We start from the raw sequence: 9834 nt of genomic DNA on the forward strand, positions 1-9834 counted from the left end.
CAGCAAACATCACACAGGTCTATCAAGCAGGAGGACTCCAGGGGGTCAGTGCAAGAGGTAGCCCCCAGAGTCACCTGGCAGAGCAGCCAAGCACAGCCCCAAGGCAGGGACAGGAGCTCAGAGCCCACCAAAGCCCCACCAGCACAAGCCCCCAGGCCCTCCCCGAGGGTTTATATACCCCTCCTGGCAGCAACGGCCGCATGCGATTGGCCAGGGCAGGAGCAGGGAAATGCAGGATTGGCCAGAGACAGCAAGGCAGCAGGGGATTGGTCAGAAGGCGCTGCATCCCAGGCCAATCCCAGCCTGCAATGGGTTTGACAGTCAAGGGGCTGGTCTTCTCCTGCAGGACCTGGGTGTGGGATGGAGGGATGGAGGGAGGGATGGATGGAAGGATGGAGGGATGGAGGGATGGAGGGATGGAGGGATGGAGGGATGGAGACACAGAGACACACACTACAGCCCCTCGGCCAAGCTCCCCAGGAGCACTTGCAGTCCCAGCAGCCCCTAGCTTGACCCTGCACCACATGAAACCACCCAGACCTGGCCTCTGCCCTGCTTTAGCGGAGCAAACCCACGGCTCTTCGGGACGAGGAGCAGCGCTGCTGTGGGGCTGTGGCCGCGCCGGGGCCAGGTGAGCCCGCATGAGGTGCCACCAGCGCCGATCTCCTGCGTGACCCAGTTAGAGCAGTTCAATGAGCTCCTCGCGCACCGGGCTGGTATTTCAGCCTGAGCCATCCGCTGTTCCAACCACTTTAATTACCCACATCTGAGTCATCCCCAGCCCCGCTTTATCAAAGCTCACAGCCTTGCAGACAAACCGCCCTTTGTCCTCCTCCAGCCCCTGTCAATGGGGAATTGCCAAGTACCAATTAATCACCGGCTCCTGCTGCGACTGGGCCTGGGAGGTGGTGCCCCGGGAAGATGGAGATGAAGGAACGGAGAAGGGGCCACTGCTCACCTGATGGGACTGAGCTGGGACTAGAGCCTGGGTCCTGATCCCACCCCAGGAAGATGACGGGGAGGCAGACGCTTCCCCCGGCAGGGACCTCATCCTGGACACTGGCCTCACTAATGCCCAAAGCATTTCAGCTCTTCAGGTCTCTTGTGTGGTGGCCCAGCAAGCTCTCTAGATGCAGAGACACCTGGAAATCCAACAGCAGCAGCTCTTGGCCGAGAGAGAGGTGCTTATGGCTACGCCAGCTAGAGCAAGGCAAATATTTGTGAGCATGTGAAGCATGCAGACCAAGATCATCCAGCCTGGTGAAGATGGCTGATCCGGGGACAGCTCCAGCAGGTTCAGCAGCTCCTCCTGCTTCCCAAGCCATCCGTGGGCCTCCGGAGAGGAAAAGCAGTGCCCAATTTCTAGGCCATGCCTATGCAGTTCACCGGGAGGGCAGTAAATCCTGTTTGCTGCGGAGTGATTTTCAGGCTGGCAGGTCTGAGGGGCGGTTTGAGACATCCCCAGTGCTCAGCAGGGCTCGTGTGCACAGGGCTGGAGCAGGAACAATTTTTGGGGGTGAATGTAAATTTTAGGAAAGAAAAAGAGAAAAAGAACTATTCTGGCTCAAAGCAAATCCACATGTTGGTGTTAGGGGGTTGTTTCAATTCCAGGTGTCGCGTGTTTTCAAATCTGCTTAATACAGCAGAAGTAAGGCGGATGGGGGACATCGAAGCGAAATACCCGCAAGTTTTGCTCTGAGGTGATTTATTTTGGGTTTTTCCCTTGTCATTTTAATTCAGGGTGGGTGGAAGAGTCATTTTGGCCAGATTGCAAAACATCTGAACAGGTGCTGAGTCTGCACGGGTGGCTGAAGGAGGGTCAGCAGAGAAATGTCACCCACCTCTCCCGGCAGCGGCTGGACGCCGACCCCGAGCCAGGGCGGCCTGGAGAAGGGCACAGCCGGTGGGAGCTCAGCGGGGACAGGCTGCTCTTGCAGCTCCCTGGCAGAACGGAGCAGGAGAGCGGATCGGCTGCCAGTTCGGCTCCTCCACCTGTGAATCCCACGGTCACGTGCGTGTGCCTTGCTTAGTGCCGATAAGGGAACCGTTCCAGCCCTCCTCTGCTCACCCGGCTCGTTATCAGTGTCCCGCTGCTGCTGGTGGCAGCCAGGTAGCGATTTCTAGGCCTAATTGATAATTAGTTAAATCTGTCCTTGGCATAAAGGGGAACACAGTGAGCTAGAAAGCTATGACGTGAGTGCGGCTCTCCGTTGCCTGTGCCCACGATAGAGAAGAGCACCCAGCACCTCTGCGTCCCTTGGGACACCGATTCGCTCTAAGGTGGAGCGAAGGGCTCACGTGAGAGCTACCGAGCTCTCCGCACGGTGAATAAATACCACGTGTCCGCACCTGACGGTGCTGGGCTGGGGCGCAGCGACGAGCTCTGCTGGGGATGGGGAGCTGCTCTGCACCCCGAGGTGCTTGTCTATGGAAGAGAGGTGACGCTCGGGCCGGAGCACGCTGGGAAGATGGACACCGGGCGCTGTGCACCCGTCTTTCTCATCGCAGGACCCTAAGGAGTTAACACAAAATGCCACCTACTGTATTTTATCTCTCCTCCATTGAGGCAGCTCTGACACTGGCAGCAGAACAATGCTAAATTCTGATTAGCGCTCGTTTTCCAGCAAGAGGGGAGGCACAAGAGGGTGGGGAATTAATACTATTCTGCATAATTTTTAATCTAAATTCCATTTCTTTTCTTTTCTTTCTCTAGGAAGCAAACAATCTAAGGGGTTTTGTACTCAATTTCTTGCTTTCATAATCTAAATGAATTGTTTGCAAGTAGGAGCCAGCTGCAAAGCTGGCAATCTCCGATCTAATCTGCCTTTCTCCTGGTTCTAGCAATCATTAATTTGCTCCTCAGCTCTGATTAGCTAATCCTGGCTGCCTTGTGGCAGTTTGTAGGGAAAAACAGCGTGTGAGCTGCAGCTCCCTTTGACGGAGCTGGAGCTGGCAGCGGGGTGACGGGATTGATTTCTGCAGGGTCCGCGGTGCTCCCGGTTGTCAGCTCTCCGGAGAGGAGTGGGGTGCTCTGGGAGGAAAGGCTGGCGAGGTTATTTATGGAATCCTGGCATTTTGGAAATATCAGAGGATGATTCTTTCCCCTGCTCTGTGCAGGGCATGCTCGTTTGTTACACTGAGACTAATTAGCCGGGCTTTAAAATAGGAATTGAAGACACTGCAGCAGCCTCTCACTCAAAAATATCTGGGTGCTGCCCCATTTTTATGATGTTGTTGGTGTGCCTGGGGGACGTGGCAGAGCCGTTACCTCTGTTTCATGGGAAACTGAGGCACGAGTCTTTGCGTGTTGGTAGACAGAGGCTCACAAAGAACAAGCCTCAGGCACGAGGGTGCCTTTTGTGCCAGGCCCTGGTTTATTACGTGGCGAATTAAGAGTCTCAACTCCTGCTGCGAAGCTTGGAGAGCTCCTGCCTGCTGGCAAGCACGGACCAGGCCAGGGGTGCCCAAAGGGGATGTCACCTCCTGACGCCCGGCTCCCTGTGATCCCATTTCACACAGATCCAAGGGCCCAGGCGAGTTGGATGCGGAGCTGGTGGCCTGCATGCCGCTATGCTGGATGGGTGCAGGGCTGCTGCTGGCCCCGCGTGCCCCCTTCTCGCACGCAGCCCTGCAGCCTTGTGTTTCAGCTGCTATCTGGCTGCATTTTATTCCAACTCGCTCCTTTTTCAGATCAAATTCCCCAAGTGCTGGGGGTGGATCCTTGTAATTTTCATTTGTTTCAAAGCCGTACATGGCTTACGAGCATGACAGAAATGCGCCTGGAGTGCAGGAAATGGCCTACTTAGCTGCAGGAGCAGAGCAGGCTTTGCCATCGCGCTGACTCCTGGGACCCCACCTTCCCGGGGGACCGGGGCAGATGCCCGCTTCCCTCGCTGGCACATGTGTCTGGAGCTTCTCTTTAGGAGATGTCCAACCATAAAGCCCAACAGCCTGTCCAGGCAGAAGGGTGCCGGGGAGTAGAGGTTTGGAGGGTACTTCCGCGTTCTGACACCAAACTGCTGTGTGAGGTTGGGGCAGACCCCCCTGCCCACAACAATCTCTTTTTTCTCTGTTTCAAGGTAGCTTAGAGAAGGGAAGAGACCGTGTTAGGACTATTACCAGCTGAGGAAGCAGAGCTTGCAGGGCCAGACCTCTAACAGCTTTTGGACTTACTGGATGCTTTCAGCCTCATCTGAAAGGGTACAGAGATCTCGGAGGGGAGGAGAAGGACTCGTACGAGGCCCTCATGGAGGGAAAGGCTGTGCACAGAAGGGGTTCACCCTGCCAGCAGCACCCAGAGGCCACTTGGAGAATGCACAAGGACTGTTCTTGCCACGTCCGTGATGTCTGGAACAGGATGTACATGCATGTCTAAGTCTTCGCCTTAGCAGAGCAGACGGGAACATGAGGCCTCCTGGGCTGAGAGGAGTCTTTCCCAAAGGAGCTGAATTTGCCCCGTGGGTCCCAGGAAGACTGAGGACCTTCGTATTAATGCCAGCTTGCTTGCCAGAGAGCTTGTGGGGAAAGGACTGTGCCAAGGAGTAATTGCACTATGATCAGCGGCTGCTGCGGAAGGAGGAACAAGAGGCAGGGCTGTGTGCCCATGGAGAGCAGTCAGCTGGGGCTGGGCAGAGGTTGGTAACAGGGCTGCCGGAGCAGAGGCAAGGGAATATTAAGCTGTCCAGCTTTTAATCAACAGCCCTACCTGGTGTACTGAACTCTCCAGGGATTCATCCTTCCCTCAGACTATTTCCATTTTATTTATTGCAGTTTTGTCTTTGGTTCAAAGAACACAGTAGCAGCAGAAAATGGAGTCTCTCCATAACGTCTTTGGGACCTGGGGAAGATGGAGTCCCCAAGCACCTGAGAGAAAGACAGCAGTGAACCCATGCCCCTGCTTACTTCCTGAGTTTTTCCCAGCCAGGGGAATGCTCCAAACCTTGCTCCATGAACACAAGCAGATTGTCTCTGAACGCATTCTGCTAGAAACCACGGCTACGGTTCAGAAAGATTTGTTCTTGGGAACTTCCTCCCACCATTCTCCTTTATCTTACTGATGCTAATACCATACTTCAGACCTTATGTTTTAATGACAAACAAATGTTAGTGCTCTGAGAGGCCGGGAGTCCCCTGTGTGTCCACCTGCACAGACACCCTCTGTGGCATCCACCTGTGGGCTGCTTGGGGGCCTTGACCATCTTGGTTAGCAATCACAGGATTCAATTTGGTGGATGCTCTCAGATGTCAGGGAGTCAAAAAGGCAACAGAGCAGCTCTTCAGCCTGGGGAGAAAAGAAAGAAATGGTTGGGGGAGAGCTGTGATTTCTCTGCATTTCCAAGAAACTTCTTTCCAGAGGTAGGTTTCTCGTGTGTGCTGCAGGCAGGCAGCAGAGTGAGGATGTTTACCAGGTTGAATTAATCCCAGCACAGAGGTGGCTACGAGTGTCCCACAGCAGGGAAACATCTGCTACTTGTAACCACTGCTTGGCCATTCTCAAGATCCACAGTTTCAAGGAACTGAGGAAAACCAGCCCTGTGCAAAGGCCAAGTGGGAAATCTAACTCGCTCCCCTGGCTGCTCTGCCTCTCCTTTCCAAAGGAAAGGAAGTGAGGAACAACCTCACTCCTGTGCAGCTCTATTGGCGTGGGTGCTCTGGAGATGGGGAGGCCAGCCTAGCACCAAAGGCTTCAGGACCAGTCTGTAATTCTGACCATGCTAATAAACACCACGTTCCCTTAAAGCATTGTACACGCTGTGCTGACAGTCCACCCCACACAGCCCCTGGGGCCCTCCCTCCTCCTGCCAGCACTCTGCTTCTCCTCCTAGGTTTCGGGGTCTCTTTTATAGGAGTCCAGCCGTTCTGCTTGCTGCTGAGGGGCTAAGGATCATGCCAAGAGTGGCTGAGATGCGTTTTCCCTGTGTCGCTCTGCTCCAGCCCCAGGTTTCAGCTGTCTCTGCAGGGAGGGAGATGCTGGAGCAGCCATTGTGGCTGCTGGCAACAGCTTCATGTCTCCAGGATTAGTGCTGCCTGCCAGCGGAGGTTCAATTGCACATCCATGGGCTCTTCCTGAGGAACAGCTGTGCCCAGAGCGTGCCGTCTCCCTGCTCTGACCCGCGAACGGTGGCAGGCCAATGACGTACTGCACCGTCACTGAGGGACGGCCACCCCAGCCTCATGATCGCATCCCAGCCACGGTGCAGAGCTGCACGTGAGGAGAAACTGTTCAGCCACAGGATGATGTCCCAGCCAGAGAGGGTGAGCACACTCTCTTATTGCTGGGGAGGTTCCAGCTTGGGTATGGATCAGGTGCAGGGCCGTCTGGGACAGCCTCATAGAGGTCCACATGGAAGTTCAACAGCCCCTAACGGCAGCACCAACAAAACACAGCTTTGTCACTTCCAGATGTGAGCTGGTCTGTGTGTACCCAAGAGAAGCCCGTGCGGGGAGCAGGCATCTGCAGGGGCACCGCCTGAGAATAGGGAACTTCCAAAGCATGAATTCATCTGCTCCTAAGGCAGATGTTTCAAATAGGGCAGGTGAAAAGTGCTACAGAAATGCTTGCTTCTCTCAGGGACTGTAGAGGGAGGCAAGACAACTAGCCCAGACACAGATGTCAGCACTGAAACAGTCTGCATTTGGAAAGCTGATTTTGCATCCTATTGCCTAGTCCCAAATCACACAGGGAGCAAGTACAAAATTCCTTTTCACTTCCATGGCTCAACTCCATCAGTGAACGCTGCAGCTCTGCGCAAACCATGAGGATTTGCAATACATGTTCATTTAACCCTCCTGAACTTCGCCTGATACCATGTTGTTGCTCATTAGCTTTGACCTGGAAAGCCTGGCTGACATTTCATAAACTCATTAGCAAGAGATCAGAGGATCAAACATCATTTCTAGGGACATCCTTTGAGGTACAGTCATTCCCTGGTGAGCTTGTTCCTCAGATCCTGCTCTGTGATTTCTAAACGTACCCTGAACTTTAGAGCAAAAGGCCCATTTTGAAAATAAACATTACTTGCTGCTGCACTGCTTGTAACCCACCGCTGCCCACTACACTCATGGTTTAAACTCTGAACTGCTGTGATCAGCCTCTGCTTCCACCAGCGCCAGAGGGATTCAATTCGGTGGCCCAGGCTGCCAGGAGCAGGGAGAAGGGCTGAGCATATTTGCTTTTTTCTCTTTATCTATCACAGAAAGTACTATAAGCCTCTTTCTGATAGGCTGATTCCCCAGAGCCGTGAAGCAGAAGGGATTTTATGTCAGCCAGAGAGATGTAACGTCCTTTTCAAGCAAATCAGAAGACAGCCTGGACTTGCTGCCCTGTCACATTACTTGGCAACAGCCTGGCACCCTGGCAGCAGTAAGCGCTGTGCTGTGACAGCCTTGCAGCTATCGCAGAGCTGTGCAGACAGACCTTCCCAAGCACTGCAACGCGTACAATCCCAGCTACGCCCGCGGAGAATTTTACTGCGCCTTAGGGAAAGCTGCTGAAAACAGCAGCTGTGCAACTTTTGGGAAGTTTGGGTCGTTTTGCCTGGGTTAAAAGCAGGAACACAGACTTCAAAGAGGCTCTGTGTTTTTTTAAGGCTCAATCCTTAGAGCACTGCTACTGAAGGCAGCACCTCTTATGCATTATATGATATTACAAACGTATCTCACTCTCCTGCTGTGTTTTCTTGGGGAGCAAAAGGGATCCACAGGAGAGGCTTGTCCACTTGCCATCCATTCTTTTATACTGCCTAGTCCTAACTCTTCAGGCACTGCCTCCTGTATCCAAATCTCTTGTTTGTTTTCTACTAAACTTTGATGATTACAGCCAGAGTTTTAAAGGTATTTATGCTGTTTATTCCCATCAGCTGCCCACATGCCTTTAAAAATCCGAAGTGTAGTGTTCCCTTTCTTGAGACGAGCTACTGAGAAAATATTCAGGTAGCCCATTCCTGGAATGGCTAATGGCTTAATTTCTCATCTTCCACTTGGACTTGGGCTTCTGAAACATAACTTCCCAAACATAGGACATGTGCCAGCTTGGCAGTAGGGCTGAACGAACATTTCCCGTCATTTATTTTTTACAAGTATCACAGATATGTTACTAAGTGTTGATTCTTCACAAAAAGCAACTGACATCTACAGAAAATATTGAGTCTTTGATAAAGACTCAAAATATTTAGATTCAGAGCAGCGCCACTGGTGTAATGTGGAAGTGAGTTTGACAGGGTTTTGGTCCCACCACCTGCCATGTGCTGGGCTCTCGGTTTAAGCCAAGGTTTGGGGCTGTCACGAGGCATCACCTCTGGCTCATACAAATTGAAATTTTCTTCTAAAATTCAAACAATTTTGACAAGTTTCATTCATCGCAGGGGCACAAAGGACACATATCTGTACCATAAACTTCTCTACTTGCCTGTTTCTGATTTTGGGGATAAAGGAGATGCTGTGCAGTGTCCAGGACTGACTGCTTCTGCCAACAGATGCTGGGGGTAAAGAAAAATGGAAACCAGTGTTACTTTGCCATCTAAACTCTCAGAGACTGCAGATGACCTAGCTTTGAAGAGGACTATGCTCTGTGCCAGCAGCTCTGGCCATGTGCATCTGTTACTGAACTTCTTTACACAGATAAATCCCAGGTTTTACAAAGCTTTGTATAAATGGATTTGGATTCTTAAAATATAAGCCTTCGAACAAACAGTAATGACCTGTTGCATAATGGGGTCTCTGGGGCAGTGGGAAATACACACAAATGTAGACAGTTAGCTCTGTGCAGGGGTCTCTTTCTCAACAAAGATAATGTGTTTTGCCCAAAACCCAGGACTTTCTAAGCTGCCTTTAGCAGCACGGTCTGCTTGGCTAGTCCTTGTTTTGCTCTGGTCTGCCTCAGGCCACACGTGAGTTGACCACAAGACAAGAGAAATTCAAAGGCAAGATACAAATTTCAAAACTGCCTTTTAAACTAACTCTGTGCTCAGAGTCTTAGGCTTGAAAACTCTCCAGAGGCTTTGGAAACCACTCCCTGCTCCCTGCCCCCATATCCAGGTATTGTGCTTGGCAACAGTTTTCCCTTCAACAGCTCCAAGATTTTACATCTCGTGCGTTCATTTTTTTTTTTGATTTCTACACCTCCTTTCCCTCCAAAGCTCCCAGAGATGAGCTTCCTATAGGGATAACATCACTCCCCGCTAACAGCAATTAACGCTTGGTAAGAATGTTTCATCAGAGAGAATAACATCCAGCTAAGTTCCTTAACACTTGACTTTTGTTCTGATTGCACTACATTGTCTAAAACCAGGAAGGTGTAAGGCCTAGTCTACACCCCAGTTTTCTTCTGATGCAGCTAGATTTTTGGTGTGCTTTAGTTGAGTTCAGTACGACATTAACTAGGTGAGCTCCTAAAGACCATGCGCAATATAGTTAGGTCCTAACAACCTTATTTGCATTTAAAAGTATTTTTAAAAAGCTCAATAACCATAGAGGACTAATCACTATTAAATCAATATCACCTATTAGGGCAGCTAAATCTAGTTTGTCATGCACAAAAAGCAGAGCATGCCTTTCTTCCAGGAGTTGCTTTGCATCTACTTGTAAATTCTTCCCTCTGCCACCCCGCAGCTAGGAAATCTGGCTGTAAAAACAAGTTATGACAGGGAAAATTCAAATGCTTTATATTGGAGATCCAGGCAGCCGGATACTGACAGAACAAGAAAGGTAAGTCTCACATCATTTTCCCTTGTCTGTGGATAGGATTGTGTCACTTCCTTCTGGGGATTCTCCCCCCGGTCTCCACTGTTCTTAGGCTGCGCTTCAGCTTCCCCTCACCTCTTCCAAGCACTTACT

The 9834-nt window shown here is 51.4% G+C and overlaps 1 protein-coding gene across 1 annotated transcript in view; it reads right to left on the bottom strand.

Moving 5' to 3' along the window:
- Positions 1-5071: 5071 nt before the first annotated feature.
- DNAAF8 (dynein axonemal assembly factor 8) overlaps positions 5072-9834 on the bottom strand; it is a 94373-nt gene continuing 89610 nt past the window's right edge. The window contains exons 31-32 of the mRNA XM_075767451.1: positions 8408-8477; positions 5072-5281 (exon numbers count right to left, since the gene is read on the bottom strand). Of these exons, the coding sequence (XP_075623566.1) occupies positions 5204-5281; positions 8408-8477 (148 nt within the window). The 3' untranslated portion in view covers positions 5072-5203. The remainder of the gene's footprint in view (positions 5282-8407; positions 8478-9834) is intronic.

This window comes from Balearica regulorum, chromosome 15, assembly GCF_011004875.1.
Source record: "Balearica regulorum gibbericeps isolate bBalReg1 chromosome 15, bBalReg1.pri, whole genome shotgun sequence".
Classification (NCBI taxonomy): Eukaryota; Metazoa; Chordata; class Aves; order Gruiformes; family Gruidae; genus Balearica; species Balearica regulorum.